Below are 21,110 nucleotides of genomic sequence, written 5' to 3' on the forward strand. Positions count from 1 at the left end.
GCTGGGCTGAGGCGGCCCGAGAGGGAGAAGCTCACTGTTCTGGAAGATATGGAGAAACCTGCAGTATGGAGATTTTCCTTCTCACTGGAAAATTGGAAAATTAAAGAATATCATTTACATGCATTCTACATTCCTGCAACCCGCTGCACCAGAACTTGTGTTGGAGTGGAAATGGAACAAGATAATTAGTTCCACTTAGTTCCCCCTCTTCATTCAGCTGCACCAACTCCGCTCACACTGTCATTTAACTAAACCGCTGTGATCCACTCGTCTCTGTTGACTCTAGAGTTACAAAATGACACCAACAGTTAATACTATAAAAAAACACCATGTGTGCCACTGTCACTGTTTTAATTATTCACATTATACATATTGCTTCAGTGGCACTTTGATGTTTTTCTTTAGCACTTTGATGTTTTTCAGTCAACAGTGTAATCTATCTAATCCGTGTGAGGGTGAGTGAGTCCTACATACTGTAAACGTGAGGAGATTCCTTTGAAGAGGTAGGGGATGAAATAGTGCTGTCACTCGGAAGCAACATTTTAACTTTCTACTCAGAGTCATATCTGTTTCAGAGTCACTTCCACTTCCTGGAAACATCTCTATCTCTGATGCTCTTCAAAATAAATTCACAAGTTCATTAACTTCATGCGTTCATTCAAACCTTGTTTTTATTGGGGCTAAACCGTGACATCCAGCGTTCAGATTCTAGATTGCAGCGCTCACTCGCTCACCCCTCCCGTCGGCAAAGTGACTGTGGCTGCCGAGGACAAACATGTTCGCAAACTAACCAACTGATAACAATATATCTGACTAATTACGGGATCATCCCTATGTTCCCCAGGTCCTATGTTCCCCACTTTTCCCCCAAATGGTCCTATGTTCCCCGCTGTGTCCGGACCGGGGAACATAGAACCCTTTTTTAGAAAAAATGTTCCCTGCTTTTCCCCAAAAGGACCCGGGGAACATGCAAGTTTTGTACCCACCTGGAAGTGGAGTTGTGAGTGACTTGGCATATTTTTGCCTATTTTTGAATGAGAAGTTGAGTTGTGATTTTGAGTGAGAACTGCAATTGTCCCATTTGTTGGGTTTAGGAAATGAAGAAAGGAGTTGGTTAGGTTTAGTAAAAAGACAGGCCAGATAGATAGATAGAGTCCAGATAAGTAGAGAGAGTCCATCGACCAGCAACAGCGGGGAACAGCGGGACCCTTTTTTTGAAAAAAGGTCCTATGTTCCCCAGTATGTGTTGCGACCGGGGAACATAGGACCCTTTTTGGGAAAAACAGGGACCATGGGACCCTTTTTCAAATAGAGGGTCCTGTATTCCCCAATCGGGGAACATAGGTACGCTCCCTACTATCATTTTTTTTTATCATTATTTTTTTTAACACACATGCAGACTTCCACTCGTGCCTTCAGTCATATTTCACAGCAAAAAGTTACACAGGAGGACTTACAGGATACGCAGTGTGGTCCCATGAAGGAAGATCAGAGGACAAACATACTGGACATACGTACAGTATGATCAGCTGTAACAACGGCGCTGCTAAAAAAAAAAGACTAAAAAAAAAACTCGGGTCGCTGTGCTCTCCAGTCGGTTCAGCTGCAGCTCCACAGCTGTCAGAGGAGCTAATGCTGCTCAGCTGTAGAACCGTGTGTGTTTTATTACGGCAGAAAAAAACAAAAACAACTACGTCGATCTTCCTCCGGGCACAAGCCAAGTCACAGACACTTAATAGAGCGTTTGAGCCAAGTTTGTCTGCTTTCGCGTACCGTATTTAAAGATGGAGATGCAACATGACAGCCTCCAGTGGGTGCACCCATAGACATATAAAGAGCTTTTATATGTCTATGGGTGCACCGGTGAGCTTTTGTAAACAACTCATTCTAAGCTACGAGACAGCTTTCATTTGTATGCGGTTGTGATTAGACTTCGGTAAATACGTATTTATGAAAGCAATAGTTGATTTTTGCTGATAAAAAGCCAAATAAGTTACACTGTCCCTTTGAATAAACATGGGGGAAACTCTTTGGCACATCTATACTCACTTAAAACAACTATGTGGTCACACAGTTAATTATTTTTTGCCGGTTCTTAAAATGTGATCAGTTCTTTAAACATGACATCACCAGTTCGGTGTGAATCTGTGTGTGTATCTGAACAGGGTGTGTCTCTGTGTGTTTGTCTCAGAGTTAGACGCCTCCTACCCCGCCTATGGCTACACTGATCTGCCTCTGGACACCCTCCCACTAGACCCTGACCTCCATGAGACCTACATCCCAGATATGACATATGACCCCAGACAGGCCTACCCTGAGCCACTCTAACAGGTAAACACACACGCCAACACACTTGTTTTTAGTTTTATTAAGTTATTTTCTTCACTTTTTAATAAACATTTGGGTAACACTTTACAATAAGGGTCCCTTAATTAACATTAGTACATTATTAAGCATTAATATGTGTTAATTAATGCTGAGTAATAATTAAAGTTAACTTTAAGCCTCATTTATAAAGATTCTTGAACTGTTCCTTAACGGCTCTAATGAGAGCTGGACCGTGCTTCTAAAATGATTTTCTATATTTCTTCTAATCTCTCTAAATCTTCTCTTTTTTTGCAGGAAAATAAATAGAGGGAGAAGCGCAAAGAAAGGATGAGCAAATCAAAGGAACAATGACTGGATGGATGATGGAGAGTGGTGGAGGTTTAATCAGCCGTTTCCAAATGAAAAAAAAAAAATCTCATTTGGCAATCAAGAACTATCAAAAGAGGTTGCTTATTAAAAAGAAAGAAAAGGTTGTTGCAGTTGTTGCTGTAAGCGGAAAAAAACAACAAAAGAACAAAAAAAGGAACAAAAACAAACAACAACAACAACAAAAATGTAACTTTGTTATAATGTTTTACTGTGGGGTGAGAGTGGAGGTGACTGAAGTTTTGAGGCGCTGTTACACGGGTAACTTTTTGAAGCAATCAGGCAACGATGCCTCACACCGACAGTTGGAGAAACACGGGACGAGTAGGGCGGCAAATGTTTTAGTATTTCATCAAGGTTTAGAAATAATATTAGTTGTGATATACAGGGATTCTCTACCTACACCCATATTAGTCAGTAAGAAGTTCCTTTAAATGGTGGCTCACCCTGTGGGGCGAGGGCTCAGTCCGAACCCGGGTTTGAGTCCAAGTCGCAGCCCTTTGCTGCATGTCATCCCCCTTTTCACTTAACCTAATTTCCTGTCTCTCCTTCACTGTCTATCATACTAAAGGCTTAAAAAAGCCTGAAAAAAATCAATTTAATTATAATTGATTATAACCCCCGGTTCAACATTAATTACATTACAAAAACACTCTGAAATCTCAATTGAAAACATTTAAGAATAGATTTTCTCCCCTCTTGGCGTCACTGCCAGTCACCGTTGCTACCGAACGCTACCCGTGTATCCCAGCCTGAAGCTGCTGTCTTTTAGGTGTCTCCTCTGTGTATTTGAACAGTGCACATGTCCCAGGGTGTCCATGTGTGGTCATTGCATGGTAGTATATTGTGTACTCATTGAAATATTCTTCACCTTTACTTACTAAGAAAGAGTGACAACCGGGTTTCGCGAAAGGCGTTTTTGGATCACGGCAAACCATTTGGAAGGACTTTAGCACAGAACTGGAACACAGATCCCACCACATCCCGGCCTCATGAGACGTCAACAGGGGGACAGGAAATGGACTATTGATTTCCCTCCATCTGCAGCATCAGACCACAAATCTAGCCGTTTTCAAGTCATACCCAATTAGATAGACCACAGCTCCCTGATCACACACACTGCAGGGTCAATTGAGAAATGTAATGACATGATATCCTTCTGCATAATGACAAATGAGTTTTGTATTAGAGCTGTGCCACTTATAGAAAACTGTTGATAACTGTACTTCTGTCAGTTTAGGGATGACGAGCTTCCTAGCTGCTCACAGCATGTGTTAAAGGGATAGTTCACCCAAAATTCAAATTTTCATTATCGACTCACCCTCATGTCAACTAAGAGCTGTGAGAATTTTCAGAGTCCTCCGTTCCTTCTCTGAGTTACGGGGGGGTCCGTGCAGCAGTATTTGTCCATATAATAACCATTATATGGAAAAATGGATACCAACTTTCTTCGTCCAAAAAGACACACCAAAAAACATCCAAATACCTCCATACTGCTCGTCTGTAATGTCCTTCTTGTATTGAAGCCCCGACATGAGAAATTGTTCCGAAAAAAATTAAATAAGTCTATATTTTAAGCTTGTTTGTAGTGGAAGCTCCCAGTGTCTCGGTTCACTGCTCTTCCTGTGTCCGGCGGAACAATTTCTCATGTTGGGGCTTCAATACCAGAGGGACATTACAGACAAGCAGTATGGAGGTATTTGGATGTTTTTTGGTGTGTCTTTTTGGACAAAGAAAGTTGGTATCCATTGACAACCATTATATGGACAAATACTGCTGCGCGGACCCCCCAGTAACTCAGAGAAGGGACGGAGGACTCTGAAAATTCTCACAGCTCTTAGTCGACATGAGGGTGAGTAGATAATGAGTGAAATTTGAATTTTGGGTGAACTATTCCTTTAAAGATTTGGTCTGTGAATGTTGTGCAGCACCGTCTTCAGCTCACTATCACGTCGTAGTGCGGAGTTCACATGGTCTGCATGGAAGTGCAGCTGCAGCTGGAACGTGGACATCGAGCCCTGTGCACCAGCAAGGGACTGTGCCCATTGTAACCACCACACCAGCCTGCACAACTACAATGACTTCAGTGACAGACTGCCACAGCTGCAAATTGTAAAGAGATACAGGTCACGTTGTCATATATTATCTCCTTTTTATGTGTGCATTCACTGTGCCACAGTTAAATGAGAACATTAGTATAAAAGACAGTTATTGAGCTGTTTGTCTTTGAGGACTAAGTGAATTGTTTTTCACTGTGACAAGAATTTCCCATGCCACATTAAAGTCGACATTTCAATCACAGATGCAACTGCATGTACATTCAATAGGGTACATGATTTAATACAATACACTTCCTGTCATTGCTGCTTAGCCCACGGTTCTGCCCCATTGACAAAGTGTTTCTATTTCCAAAATGCTCTGCTGTACCTGCTCAGTATTGGTATATCTATGCTGCCCCCTGCTGGAGAACACTAAAATCTGTGTTTGTGATTTGACTTGAATGTGGTGCAAACATCAAAAAAAGTCAGTAATTTAAGACAAATAAATGTTATCCAACCAAGGCAAGTAAATGCACACATATAAATGAAATATCAGTGGCAATGTTTCCTTCATTTCTGATGTGTTTTAATGTATCACTGGTCGAGAGGTGAAAAAGCTGTTGGCTCAACAGTGCAACAAACCAGAGCAGTGAAATTACGATAATGGATGAACTAAGCCAGTACTTAGGGCCATCCACAGTATAGTATGTTAACGCTAACTCACCTGTTAGCCTGGTACATTACTTTCAGCTTGGGAGCAAGTTATAATGCTAAATGTGGTTGTTGGCATTGGGGATGTACTGAAACAAAGACCCTCTGTCCAAAAACATTCAGTTTAAACGGGATACCAATTGTAGCTGTATACATCTGGACCATGTGACATTGGTTTCTTCCAATAAGCAACCAACTATTCATGTTTTTATCCACTGCATCAGTTTTTTCCACTATCTTGTTCCAACTACTCCGTTTTTGCCTACATTGAACGGCTGTTGTAATCCTATGTCTAACAAACACCTGGTACTGGTTATTGTTGTTATGTTTGTTACAGTTGACCTTATCGTGATGTGAAGTCACCCCTGCTTATAATCAGTGGAACCAAATGGAACCCGTGACAGTTAGCTCAGTCTCAATCCAGGGTCCACATCCTTCAGAAGTCGGTGTCGTAGACCTTCAAAATGAGACGATCTGGCCTCATCTGCATTGCTCACCCATACTACAATCAGTCTTGGAATAGACTGGACCATGAAGGATCCACCTATTGGAGCCAGGAAAAGAAGGGAACATTTGAAGGAACTTTTTAAATGGGATTGCCAAATTGTACTGCACTGACACAATTGGTCTTCAAATGCAGCCCCATGGTGGATGAGAACCCCGAACTGGGACACAGCTGATGGAGAAACATCACACCCTTCTGTATACTCTGAGGTTTGGGTCAGTCCGATATCAAGAGGATTAGCAGGTCCCCACAATTTGTATTTTAAAGACAGGAAATTGGAATGCCCCATCAACCCTTAAGGGTTTAGTGTCCCAGATAGTCACTCGAGCATTATACAAATGTGTAGGACAACCCTCTTAAGGACTAATGGTTTTAGATACTGCGTTTGAGAAGTTGTTGTTTTTTATCCTATTATTTGTATGTCTGTGTGTTTGTGTGGTGTATGAACGACAGATGTGTTGAGTCACTGTTGAGAGGAAGCTAAATAAAGGGCGAGAAGATTCAGGGGAGGAAATGAGGCAATAGTGCCCCCTGCTGGTTCTGTTCATCCAAAAGAAATTCTAATGATCTAATTCGCATTCTGCTGGTCAAACTATTTTGAGCGCTCAACAGCATGAACTGAAGCAGAGAAGATCTGTATCATATATAGCACTGTTAAGTATGAAATATGAAGATTAAATTTTGTATCAAATCACCTTCAGAGGCATCATTACTTTTTATGTGACATACCCACAGATGAGCCAAAACATGACCACTCATAATGAAGTGAGTCAAGGTCTAGGATATATTAGACAGGAATAGAATGGTCTGATCAGTGTTTGGGATGTGCAGATGTGAGCTCCGGAGTGACAGTAGAGTTCTCCCAGTCAGTGGTTTGATGAGAAACAAACCAGAAGTAGTGCGACATCAATGTGCACAGACAACAAAGACCCCACCTGGTGATTGCAGCAACCCAGTCAGACTTCCAATGCTGGTGGTCATGATGTTTTGGCTCATCAGTGTATATGACACTGTATTTTCCACTGGGGGGCAAGATGCTGACTTTCCTCACCTCTAGAAGTGGGAAAAGGAGGATGTGATGGTAGAAGTGGTTGACTATTCAGTTGAGAACTAGCCTGACAAGCCACACTATATCATTAAAATGTATAGTCTGGCAATGACCGATAGACCTCGGCTCAATCCAGGGGGCGGGATGAAGGCTGTCTTTCAAACTGCCTCTGCACGCAATAGGGTAGCTACGACTAATCAGAGCAAAGAGCAGGATGACGTTAGCCTGACAAGCCAGTTAAGCCCGCCCAACGACTCTCTAAACAGATAGAGCGCTGTGATTGGTGAACACAAACGGTGTTCGAGACTCAAAAAGTTCCTATGGCTTGTTTCTAGACCCACCTACGGAGCAGATATATTTGCTGCCGCCAGGGTGCGTCTAGATTTCTAGGCTAGTTGAGAACAGGAAGGATAGAGATGCCAAAGAGATTGACCCTGTGATGATAATCATTTTGTGCCAGCTTGTCTTGTGGAGCAGAGGTGGAGCAGATATAGACTTTAAAGGCAGAAGACAAGAAAATATGATCTCTTAAGCTCAATTTACTCCTCTATGTGATGTGGCAGTGACACCCAGTCAACAGGTAGACATGATCCCATGTAATTATTAACATTAGTTATGCAGTTCTGGCTGACTTTCTAGCTAACATTACTTCTACTGCCTGGAGTTTAGGATAAGTTGCCAGGAGAAGGTGGAATTAAGTGACTGTTCAAATTGAGCAATGTTTTTTTCCCCCAATCCTCTAGATATGGCCAAGCTGCACAACAGCTACACCTGCTGCCACCAGACTACTTCCAGATTGGGGTTTACATGCATTTTCACATTCACATTTGTTTTTCATGCACCAAAATAATATATCCACATACAAATTGGATTTTGAGCTAGGTGTAAAAATTATATAAGTCACAGTTGTACCAGATCAGCATCGCAAGTTCAACATTGGCATCATCTCCCATACCAACTGTTGATTCTGTTGTTTTGTAGAGTTTGAAAGCCCCTGACTTTGGTGCCATCTGGTTCTCGCTGGGAACTGCACCAAACACACACCAGCATACACTGTTTCCACCCAATAACATGTGATCTGAATATGAATCAAGAGAAACACTCATATGTAGAAGACATGCAATAGGAATGCAACTGGGTCAGCAGACCACATCTGGAGGTTGTCTGGGTGGATTAGATCACTGCCACCAAATATAATCAGTCCAAAAATCAAAAGGTCACATGATCCTGTCTCCCCCTGGCATCCCTTCCTCTGTCTGCAGATGAAAACAAAAAAAGTATACAACAGCATCAAAGATATTTGTCATGATCACAACCATGCTATAGCAAGTTTCTCCGCTTGGTCTTACAATGACATTGAGAAGGATTTGAAAAGGAAGCACACAGATGCCTTCAGCTATCTCCACTTTTAACATGAACCTTAATTCATTCAGGAAAGTTTTGGTACACAAATTCACACCTGGAAATTACTTCCAAGGAAGGAACTAGGAATTAACACATGGGCAATCATTTAAGAGTAGTTTTTGATTTTCCCGAGTTACACCATTAACACACGCATGTCAGGTACATGGCAGCCACCGATGATACTGTAAGGAAGCACTCTGCCCCCAAGATGCCATGTACAAAACCATGTTAGCTAGGGTTAGCTGGACTTGCACATGTCTCTTATTCAAGGTAGTGATGTATGACAGATACAGGACTGCTGAATAAGTTACTGATATTGTCACTGAATACGGTTTGAGAAAGTGTTGGATGCTAGGTACAGGGTACATAAAGTTCTAATTAACATTGTTGGTAATAGGAATGAATGGGAAGATGCAGTCCAGTCACTTCCTCATTTGGTGCAATAATGTTCCTCCCATCATTACCAGTGCACATAACACTACTCTCAGTGTCACAGTCCTGCAGTGGCTGGTGGTCAGTGTGTAAATCTTTTGTGCAGTAGTTGCAAACTGTCAGAATGAGAAGGATGCAACAATACTTAATATGCTGTTTATGACCCAACTGAACAATCAGGCAGGACAGGTGAGGTGTGGTGGGAATGTGCAAGAAAGTGGTTAGAAATTGTGTAGAATATGTCTAAGGGGGATATGAAGTCTTGATATGGATTTTTACAAAAAACAAAAGCAACAAAAAAAAACACGTTTCAAAGTTTTTTTTTTATTTCAAATAAATTAAATCAACCAACTCATGTTGCCTGTTTGATCCATATGCTGCACACACAGGTCTGTTTTGTTGACTTTGCTCTCAATAAAATGATTATACTTTTTTCACCTGACGACAGAGTGCCTCAGTTCTAGTGCCCTGCACAGGCCTAGTATCTGGGCCCGAGCCCGGCCCTGGCCCGAGGGGATGGAGCCCCAGCCCGCCCTGGCCCAACAGGTTTTCAGAATTCTCAAGCACGAACCTGAATCAAACCTGACTCTTTTTTTTTTTAAACCTCGCCTCCCATAACAACCTGTGGGCTGTTAATGTTGCAGACATTGAAATAGTTTAAAAAGTTGGGGTGGGGTTAGTGCTTCAAAAGGCTAAAGGTGAAAAATGAAAAATGGAATATGGAATAAAACTCAAGGTGCTCTTCAATGTAATGTAATGGAGTTTAAAAGGAGAACTGGCTGTCTTGTATAACTGGTGTCTGATGCAGTCAAAAGGAGGTCCTGAGGCACTCTTGAGTGAAACAGAGTTTTCGCAGGGAGGACCCGACGTGTTTCAACACTACAGTATGTCTTCATCAGGGGTGTGAAACACAAAGTGCATAGGTGAGTATTTAACAAGGCGATGAGCAGTTATGTGACAGTGGGTTTCTTAAAAGGACCACATGCCCTGCCCATATCACAGTCATAGATATAGCACAAGAAGCCTTGCAGGGGCTTTAAGTTAAATATGGATTTATTGAAAGGAGAAGGGAGCCTTTAAGTGGAAAGACGACACCTCCCAGATGTATAGAATGTGAAGAGGAACACACATTTCAGCACTGCTGACTTGTATCATCAGAACAGACATGTCCTGTGATTTAATTAGGGTGGGAAACTTTCCGCTTACCTGATCATTCCTGGCTGCTCTGCTGCTGCCGCTGCTGTCACTGCTGCTCCAGCTTCCCATGAGATTTTTCACTCCCACCTCCCCAACATCCACTTGGCGGCTGTGGATCTGGAGGTAGAGCAGGTTGTCCACTAATCGGAAGGAAGGTTGTGGTTCAATTCCCTCTTCTCCTCCAGGCTGCATGTCGAAGTGTCCTTGGGACACTGAACCCGCACCTGTGGATGTTTGTAGCTTTCAAGCACTGTGTCCAGTGTTGTATCAATGTGTGTGAAAGGGTGAATGTGACATAGTATGTGTAAAGTGCTTTGAGTGGTCCTAGAGACTAGAAAAGCGCTATTTAAGTGCAAGTCCATTTACCATTTACCTGGGTCTGCTATTCATTCCCTGTAATGTTTGTGAAGCTGGTATTTTTTTAGGGAATGAATGCATTGAGACAGAGCCTGATGAAAGAAAAAATACTGAAATCAATCCCTCACTCCTAAATAAAATATCAATAATACATTTAGCTGGGAACACTTTGTGGGTCTATTAGATGTGACATGGACTCACACTTCCTGTTGGCAGTCAGATCCACATCATGTTTAATCTTTGAGTGTGTAGCTACTTGTACACTGACAGTTCTGAACCCGTGAACAAACTGCTTTAATCCTTTTTCGAGCTGAGCTGTGCTTCATTTACTCCAAGATCACCTCCTTTTCCTAAAATCCCAACTCAACCCGAATCCCATGATGCACTTCAGTTCACTTCTGTTGTATAATCTCCCTGCACTTAAAGGAGTCATCACCCGGAAATCGCATTTTTCCTTGTTAAAACATGTATACTGGTGTTGGACCTCAGTGGAAACTTGCCTGAAAACCTGGGGTTTGAAAGTGGCTGAGTTTTTTTCGTTTGGGCTCTTTGTTTAAGCCTGAGTAGCTCATGAGGCTGCGCACCTCAACATTACGAGATTTTGATTCTGCTCCTACGGTGACGTCACCGTGGCGACTGCTTTCATAAACACACCTCTCTTCCACCACCCCGACTTCTGCCGCGCCGCCATTACGGGTTGTTTTATTTCCCACTGTAGCGCTGTTATTTCGTCACTTTATTAAGTTTTAATAATTTTTCATGCGAGAAAGTAAGGGTTTAGATCCCCAATGTGCGGTTAGTTTATCCAAATGACGGCTGTTTAAAGTTTTCTCCGCGTTGGGAGAAGTGAGATGCAGCCAGCTGCAGCCAGCACCAGAGTCGAGCGGAGGAGGAGTGACTCCTCAACCCGCCTGCAGCGCTCGTTTACCTGGCCGAACGACATCGTCATGCCGCCGAAAGAAACTATCGTTAATTTATTAAGTTTTAATATTTTTTCATGCGAGAAAGTAAGGGTTTAGATCCCCAATGTGCGGTTAGTTTATCCGAATGACGGCTGTTTAGAAGTTAGATCCGCGTTGGGAGAAGTGTGCAGCCAGCTGCAGTGAGCACCAGAGGAGAGGAGGAGTGACTCCTCAACCCGCCTGCAGCGCTCGTTTAGCCGGCCGATAACAACGTCGTCGTGCCGCCGGAGGAAAGGGTCGTTAATTTATTAAGTTTTAATATTTATTCATGCGAGAAAGTAAGGGTTTAGATCCCCAATGTGCGGTTAGTTTATCCAAATGACGGCTTAGAAGTTTGCTTCGCGTTGGGAGAAGTGAAGCTCCAGCGAGCCCCGAGGCAGAGGAGCGGAGAGTGACTCGTCAGCAACCCGCCTGCAGCTGCTCGTTAACCGGTCAAACTACGTTGTCATGCCCGCGGAGGAAACGGTCGTTAATTAACTTACCCGCAGGTTTGTAGAGGTTTACCGCCGACTGGTTAAATTCTTTTTAGGTGATAAACGTTTGTCTCACTGATGAAATCTAACAATTGTGGCAGTCGTATTAGTTTGTTTGAATGAAAAGTGAGAGCAGCAGCAGCTTTGCACCGGGGCTCTGTAGCCTACGTACAGAAATCACCACATTTGCATCAATAAATACATGTTTTACAATGAACCGATACAATTTTGTTTTATTTTATGAAGTTATAACATGGTTACGGTACATGACAGAGCAGCATAGGTATGCGGTTTCCAATACAGCCTGCATGTAGCCCACAGGGCCAGCCACCACTCCGGCTCTGTCCTCCCTGCGTCCAATCAATGCGCACCTCATTACATATTAATACAATGAACATCCGGACCAGTCAAAACCTCGCGCCTACTCTCACGAGAGAAAGTTGCCATATGAAAAAGTGTCAGAACAAGCTCTATGTTTGAATTTTTAAAAAAAAAATGTTTCCAATAAGTTTTAAGAACTGATTCAAAGCAATTAAAGGGGGATTGGATACATAAAAAACCAGGTGATGACTCCTTTAATACTTGTAGCAATACTCACAGGTGGCTAAATGTAAATGTAATGTAATGTACTGGGATCTTCCATTTGTCCACTCACTCATTTACAAACTGCTGTTGGTCCGTACAGGAATCGGAGGTTGAAAGTTGATATGGAGGTTTTAGGCTTCACTCAGGCAAACAGGGATTGAAAATATGCACTGCCATCGTAAATACTTTTTATTCTATCCCCAATCTGTGTTTTTCAGTGTGATCCTCTGTTACGTGTTCCTGCTCTGTCTCACCTTGTCTGCTGCTAACGTCCACAACACAAGTAACACAGAGGAACTTCCTCACATGTAGATCTATAAGTACTTTAAGAATCAGTGAATACACATATCCTCAACAATGTAGCGGAGCAGATTGATCAGCAATATTCGATCTCACAACTCTCCTCGCTGTAATTGCTGTTTGACCTGTTTCTATATTTTTAACTCACACATAACATCCTCAAAACAAGGAAGTTGAGATAGGTGAATCAGCTCAGTCCTCAATAAACACAACATGAAGAAGTGAATTTGTTCATAGTGAGTCTGTTTCATCACAGACTCACATGTTAAATATCATCTAATGCTTCTGTTTCTGCTCGAGGCTCCTAATGACAGGTCAAAATGATTAGTGTCTCTCCTCCAGAAGACTCCCACTTCTCCAGTCAGCTGCCACGCTACAGGTTTCTACCCTCACAGAGCTCTGATGTTCTAGACCAGAGATGGAGAGGAGCTCCATGAGGACCTGGACCAAGGAGAGATCCTCCCCAACCATGATGGAACCTTCCAGATGAGTCTTGACCTGGAAGTCTCATCATTCAAAGCTGAAGACTGGAGGAGGTACGACTGTGTGTTTCAGCTCTCTGGAGTGAAGGACGACATCGTCACCAAACTGGACAAAACGTACTGTAGGTCAGGACCATCATTGGTGAAAGTGACCTGTTTATCTGTACTGGTCTTAAAAGGGGATATTTATTATTCACCAGAGAAGCCCATGTGACTCACCCGGCCCCATTATCTCTGCAGATTAATATGTTGGGCATGCAATTATGTATCAAACCAGCTGGACCAGTCCATGTGGTTTAGTCTAACCAGATAATGAGACTGAGGAAGCAGCAGCAGAGTGTCTGCTCTTTGACTGAGTGAGAGAAAGAGTTAAAAGCTGCTTGTAGCAACAAGATCAGTGAAGTGAAATAATCCAACTGAAGCCTATCAGATATCAAATGCATTGTCTTTTCTCTCTGATGTTACTTTTCAAACTAGTCAAAGTCCATGTATTCTGTCTGTTGTCACAGTGACATGAGTATTAGCTGAGCAGTCAGTCTTCTAACAGATCAGTGTCCACTGAGTTCACCAGGGCCTTGATTCACGTTTCTGTGTAAAGTTCAGTGTGATCCTGTGTCTGAACTTGTCTGCTGCAAAAGTCCAAAACACATGAACCACAGACTCTGCTGGTTTCAGTGCCTGTCCCTTTAAATGCAAATTAACCACTACTTGCCCCGCCCTGCCCCTTCTACTGGTACCAGGTAGGGGTGGTATTATACAAATTCGAATCCTAGTTACATCACTGGAAGACATCTGAGGGAACAGCTCGTAAAACCACATAGGGAGCCTGAAAATTACTTCTTTTTTGTCAATTCTCACATTTGTGGGGCCGGAAGGCAAGACAAACACCCCAATAAAAGAGCCTTCAAAAATGTATATTTCCATAACATGTCCCCTTTAAAAACCCAGGCTGCTAAAAAACGATTTTGGATTCATGAATGCTGCGGGAATCTCAGATTTGATCGCAAGCATGTGTGTAATACCAACCCATGGTAAATTGACAGCACATTCCCAACAGCCATATAAGGAGACCGTGACCGCTATATAAGGAGGTAGGTGCTTCCTGTCCACCTGCGATCATGATGCAAACACGGAAAGAGAGAGAGTGAGAGTGTAGTAGTTTCCTCATTCTCCAAAAGCTGAAGATGTTTTATAGTCAATGTAAGAGATGATTATTTCTCTGTTTGATTTCCTTGAACATCTTCCTGCTTATCCAGTTTCTTTATTTCACAGGCTCAAAGTGGAGTTCTGTCATTTGGCATGCTTGTTACTCACAGACAGGTTGTTAAAGCTTCTGTATCATTTTTTTGTTCATCTGTGAAAAAAGAAAAATGGAAAAGTTACTTTTGGTACTTCTTTGTCACAGTTCATCAGCAGGTAGGATCACATTTGAATATTTATTTAACTCTTCATTTTTCTTTCTGCTCCGTTCTGCATTTTGCTCCTGCATCACACTGCTACATGGTTTGCTTTCATTTTAATCTCAACTGGATTTTCCTCTGATTCCAACTGAATAAATCACAATTATGATGAGTGTTTATAATAAAAAGCTTGTCTTTCCCACAGTGAAACACACCATGAAGTATTTGTCCACTGTATCTTCTGGAGTCACAACCCTCCCTGAGGTTGTAGCTGTTGGACTGGTTGATGACACTGAGGCAGCTTACTGTGACAGCGACATAAACACAGTGGAACCACAACAGACCTGGGTCAAAACAATGTTTGATGAGCACCCTGAACATCTACAGTTTTACAATGAAGAGTGTTTTGGGGGTATGCCCAGCTCCTTCAAGGATAATATTCAAAGGTTGAAACAACGCTTAAACCAAAGTGGAAGTAGGTACAATATTATTTACTTCATTTTTACTGCTAACGACTCTGTTACTTTTAAGTTTAAGTTGATTCTTCAGAGCATCAGTGAAACATCAGAGTAGGGTAGAATGCAGTTCAGGTTAAACTCATCACAAATGACTCAAAATGTGGCACCATAAGCCATGTGTTCAAAAATTATAAGAGTGCTATCTGATATATAACCTCTGTTTAAGTGGGTTTTTTCTTGTGTTTTTATGTGTTTAATGAGAAGGGAGTGTTGCTTGTTATGAAAATGTGATGTGTTATGTGTGTTGTGAGCAATGGCCTTATTTCTAGCATAAAATACGATCATTTACTCACCCAGATAACTTTGGTGTCATTACAAGTCGCTACAACGAAATTAGCAGAGAGCCGCGTATATCCATATAATGTGAGTCTACAGGGCAGCAGAATGCAGCCTCTAAGACATTATCTGCAGCGAAACTCGTTCATTTCACCAATATTTTGTTATGATACGCTAGTGCTATTCCCCTCTGAGTCCGGGGTTAGCTGTTATCAACATCTGGGGTCTGTAGGTTGACCTACTGACCTCTGACCTGGATGATGTCATCTCAGTTAGGAGACAATTGAAAATTGAAGGGATTAAGGTGCATCAGTGTGTCCATCTGAACTCAGAATCCAGTGGAGACATCATCTTTACGTCACTTTTAACTTCAGTCTCTGTCTCTATCTCAGGTGTCCACGTTTTACAGAGGATGAGTGGATGTGAATGGGACAATGAGACTGGAGAAGTTGTTGGTTTTAATCAGAATGGTTATGATGGAGAAGACTTCATATCATTTGACCTGAAGACACTGACATGGAAGGCTGCAAAACAACAGGCTGTCGTCACCAAACTGAGATGGGATACTGACAAATTTATGATAGAACAGAATAAACTATTTTTAACCCAGATTTGTCCTGAGTGGCTGAAGACGTACGTGAACTATGGGAAGAACTTTCTTCTGAGAACAGGTAGAGTCACATGACCTGATGTATGATCACAACATTATTGATACAGTCTAATCAGACTGAAGCACCACTGTATCATCACTCCTCAGTCTGACATCACCTTGTTTTAAGATCTGAGTTGGTCCTGACCAACTGTCATAAAATGAAGGGAGACCTCAGTAAACACACACACACAGACTCACACTGGGCTCCACCTTCAGAGGAAACAGAGTATAAACCTTTTGCTGTGATTTAAACCAAAGTCTAATTATTAGTTATAAGTACACCATTTGGGACATGGTTCTATGGATGATAATGTCTACAGTACAGAGTGAAACATCTCAACAACAGTCACGTTGATTTTTACATGAAGTTTTCCACAGTTACTGAGCAAACACACAAATGTCTTTAAATACGTATTTCATCTTTCGTCCAGGTTCCTTTCTTCATCTTGATGCCTCCATGTTGAATTTCTTTGTCTTTTTTCCTTGGCTCTGTCCCATTTATGATGCGAAGCCTGCGAAGCTAGTTCAGGCAGACGACTCAAGCCGCGCCCATCCTGATCAGCTGATCAGTCACATGCTCTCCTCGCCCAGATAGGGCGGGCTATTTAAATCTCCCAGCTCACCTGCTCGCTCCTGGCTATGCTTCTGCTGCTACGCCGCTGCTCTGCTTTCGCTGGTGCTGCTTCTGCTGCCTTGCTGCCCATGAGGTCGGCCTGATCACGGGGGGTGATGAGACAGCCTACAGGCAGGAGATTGAGACACTGGCGGGGTGGTGCACCAGAAACAACCTGGTGCTTAACAGCATGAAGACCAAGGAGATGGTCATCGATTTCAGGAGGAGGAGAGGGGACCACGCCCCAATTACCATCAATGGGGAGGGTGTGGAGAGAGTGGCCTCCTTTAAGTTCCTGGGGACACACATCCAGGAGGACCTCAGCTGGTCATCCAACACCTCAGCACTGCTTAAAAAGGCCCAGCAGAGACTCCACTTCCTACGGGTGCTCCGTAGGAACCACCTTGAGGAGAAACTGCTGGTGTCATTTTACCGAGCCACCATCGAATCTGTGTTGATGTACTGTGTGACTGTGTGGTTTGCTTCCTGTTCAGCTGCAGGAAAGAAGGCTCTGCAGAGGGTAACCAGGACAGCAGAAAAGATCATTGGCTGCTCTCTGCCCCCTTTGGAGGACATTGCCAGCTCCCGGTGCCTGAGCAGAGCTCGAAAAATATCTGCGGACACTTCCCACCCTGGTCAGCACCTGTTCAACCTGCTGCCGTCAGGCAGACGCTTCAGGTCCCTGAGGAGTAGAACAAACAGGCTAAAGAACAGCTTCTATCCGTGGGCGGTCAGAACTCTGAACCTGTCACTGAGCGAGTCTGGTCCTCATGGATCACATTGAACACAAGGGCTCACTTGGAGCCAACGTCGGGCTGATTAGGCCAGATAGTGCACTCTAAGAGTGCTTTTGATGTTGTGTATTATTGTCTTATTTAAAATGTGTACATTTTTGTACCTTATGTTTTTATTTATTTATGCGCCGTTTATGGGTGGCAATAATTTCGTCATGCTTTGTATGATGACAATAAAGATATCTAATCTAATCTAATCTAGGTTTTGCAAACCCACCACCTCCCCAGCATCCACCTGTGGGCTCTGTCTCTTGATCCCTTGTGGGGGGTCAGCTTCATTCCCTGTAAATGTCTGGCAAGGCAGATCATTCAGGGAACGAATATGAGTCAGAGCCTGACGCCAAACCTGCTGCAACCATGCTCAAGAATATGCTATCCATGCTGTGCTTCAGCTTGCTATGCTTATGCTCAATAAATGATTTCTTCTCATTCCAGAGTTGTCTGATTGAACTCCACACTTGGCTGAGTGCACTTGGCACACATACACTTTGGTGACGTTTTGCTGGTGGAACATACACCAGATCCCCGATCGGGGAAAAAGGGTCCTACGTTCCCCGTTCTTCCCAAAAAGTGTCCTATGTTCCCCGGTCGCAATACATACTGGGGAACATAGGACCCTTTTTTTAAAAAAAGGGTCCTATGTTCCCCGCTGTTGCTGGTCGATGGACTCTCTCTTATCTGGACTCTCTCTATCTATCTGGCCTGTCTAGCCTCTACCTGGTCTTTTTACTAAACTTAACCAACTCCTTTCTTTATTGCCTAAACCCAACCAATGGGACAATTCAACAACAACTCAACTTCTCACTCAAAAATAGGCAAAAATATGCCAAGTCACAACTCCACTGCAGGTATGGGTACAAAAATTGCATGTTCCCCGGGTTCTTCTAGGGAAAAACGGGGAACATAGAAGCTTTTTTCTAAAAAAGGGTTCTATATATATATACATACATACAGTACATGTACAGTACATGTATCATTCATCCTTTTTTAGAAAAAGGGTCCTATGGTCCCCGGTCCCATACAAAGTGAGGAACAGGACCTGGGGAACATAGGGATGATCCCGCGCCCGAGTGCAAGTGTGATCAAGTGTGTATAGTGGGACAGGGCCCTTGTTTCCTTTCCTGGTTGTTGTTTCTAATCTTTCTAATCCCCCCCCCCCCCCCCCCCCCCCCCACCCTCTCTCTCCAGTCCCCCCCTCAGTGTCTCTCCTCCAGAAGACTCCCTCCTCTCCAGTCAGCTGCCACGCTACAGGTTTCTACCCTCACAGAGTCCTGATGTTCTGGACCAGAGATGGAGAGGAGCTTTATGAGGATGTGGACCAAGGAGAGATCCTCCCCAACCATGATGGAACCTTCCAGATGAGTGCTGACCTGAACGTCTCATCATTCAAAGCTGAAGACTGGAGGAGGTACGACTGTGTGTTTCAGCTCTCTGGAGTGAAGGACGACATCGTCACCACACTAGACAAAGCACAAATCAGGACCAACATGGGTAAGAGTGACATCATGTCTTATTTGGTACTTTGTTCTATAGTTCAGCTGTGAATTAATCTCCAACAGCAGTTGTGAACATAGATACAGTGGTTTAAAAGCTGACCAGCTCATCTCGTATTTACAGTAATATACCGTACATTACCGGTCAAAAGTTTTAGAACACCCCAATTTTTTCAGTTTTTTATTGAAATCCAAGCAGTTCAAGTCCAATGAATAGCTTGATATAGTACAAAGGTAAATGGTGAACTGCCAGAGGTTTTTTTTTTTTAAAGGTAAGGTTACCCAAAACTGAAAATAATAATGTTAAAATGAAAAAGTAAGTAAAGAGAAGTACGGTATGGATACTCTGGTATCTTGAGACATATCCTACACTCTTCTGTTCTGATCTGTCTATCTGTACTGGTCTTAACATGGGATATTTTATATTCAGAGAAGCCCAGTAACACCACCGTCCCCATCATCTCTGCACTGGTTCTTCTCGCTCTAGTCGTCATCGCTGTCACTGGATTCATGGTTTATAAACAGAAGAAAAGTAAGTCCATATGTAACACACACAGTCAGACACACAAGCACATGAAAAACAGTCATACACAAGACTAGAACTAAATGAAGAAAAAACAGAAGAGAAAAATGAGTGTGAGTGAGCAGAGGCGAGGATCACATTCAGTGTTGATGAACATTGTGTTTCTGATCTTACAGCTCCTGAAAACAACTCTGAACTCACTGAGCATCTGAATCTAGAGACCTGACTGACAAAGACTTGATCAGTGACCTCACATGGGATGGAAGAAGTCAACATTTGACATTTGTCACATTATCCAGCTAAAGTAGTCTCATGATTCATGGTACAAATGTTAAATACACCTACATAAGTGGGGTTTTTTTCTTATTATTTTGTTTTCCACAATTCCTTATTTTATCATTCATCCTGTGTTGTTTGCATGTTATGGTTATGTCATGATCTGCATTCATGTTGTGTCTCTGTGTCTTGTCTTAGTGTTACGTCCACTGTTCCTTTGTGTAGTTATTTCCTGTTTTACTTTGAAGTCTTACTCCTGTCTTCCTGTTAAGTTTCCCGCCTGCTGTGATTACCTCATGTGTCTCACCTGTGTCTCGTTTCCTCATGTCTGTGTTTCTCATTGTCTCCTGTTGGTTCATTTGTCCTGATCCATGTGGTTGTCCAGGGTCTTTGCCTGTTCCCTGTAACTGATGCTTTGTGTGTTCCTGAGTTTTTCTGTAAGTAAAGTCTTTTTTTGTTTCACCTTACCAGTTTTGTTTGCATTTTGGGTCCTGACCAAAACTCAAACCTGACAGGTTATAAATAACATATCATTAATATAACGGCTACCAGTAGCAAATTTCAATTTCTCTACTGACAAACCAAAATCTTAATTTGACATTCAAAGATATTGGGTAAGATTATTTCCTGTTTCTGGGTCTTATCTCTATAATAAAGTTAATAACCCACTGTAAGTTACAATCAAATTGAAAGTGTTTCATTTAGTTTGTAAGAACAATAATTTACATGTATTTTCACTGAGAAAAGCTCATGTTGTGAACATGATGGTAATTTTTTTTCTGTTCTGTTGGTTAGTTTTCATTATGTCTGTGATGCAGTGATATAACAGCAGTTGTTGGATTGTGTATTTGATGAGTTTGCTGAGGGAAACCAAGAAATCCCATTAGCCTCCGTAGCGTAGCTCTGAGCAGCTTGCAGTTCTGCTCTGCCATTCTAAAAATAGCTTGCACCGACAATTAAAGGTAACGAACCTACTGCTATGACTATAGGGATTATGGCCATGGGCCAATTTGCCAAAATGTTGAACTATCCCTTTACGTCGCTTGTGAACATCTGTATACATTCAGTGAATGCATAGTACACAATGAACATGAGCCCTCAGCCCTGAGTGAAAGTAGTATGTTGTACTAATCTCCACTGTGTCTGTCAGTAGCCTATGTGTGGTATTTGTACATGATGTGATTTACAGATTGCACCAGTGAAATGCTACAGTCTACCATGTATCATAGGGTAAACTCTAGGAAGACCATTGGAGTTACCAAATCTGGCATTACTTCAGCGAGTTCACCCACATATTGTCAGTAGTTTACTGGAAAAACTCCCCAACATCGAGGTTTAACTGCATCATGTTTATGGATCAGTGCTTGTAGTGATCC

The 21,110-nt window shown here is 42.6% G+C and overlaps 2 protein-coding genes across 2 annotated transcripts in view; both read left to right on the forward strand.

Annotated features, from left to right (window-relative positions):
• LOC310990609 (junction plakoglobin-like) overlaps positions 1–2,328 on the forward strand; it is a gene marked incomplete at both ends in the record, with an annotated part of 85,660 nt that extends 83,332 nt beyond the window's left edge. The window contains one exon of the mRNA XM_083978054.1: positions 2,192–2,328. Within this exon, the coding sequence (XP_083834180.1) occupies positions 2,192–2,328 (137 nt within the window). The remainder of the gene's footprint in view (positions 1–2,191) is intronic.
• Positions 2,329–12,075: 9,747 nt separating this feature from the next.
• LOC310990394 (major histocompatibility complex class I-related gene protein-like) lies at positions 12,076–19,684 on the forward strand (the record flags this gene model as incomplete). Its single annotated transcript, XM_083977739.1, has 6 exons — positions 12,076–12,084; positions 13,119–13,311; positions 15,776–16,054; positions 18,631–18,933; positions 19,366–19,467; positions 19,635–19,684. 6 exons carry the CDS (start codon positions 12,076–12,078, stop codon positions 19,682–19,684), a joined length of 936 nt encoding a protein of 311 aa, XP_083833865.1.
• Between the last annotated feature and the right edge of the window lie 1,426 nt (positions 19,685–21,110).

Source organism: Trachurus trachurus, assembly GCF_905171665.1.
Source record: "Trachurus trachurus genome assembly, chromosome: 8".
NCBI classification, from domain to species: domain Eukaryota; kingdom Metazoa; phylum Chordata; class Actinopteri; order Carangiformes; family Carangidae; genus Trachurus; species Trachurus trachurus.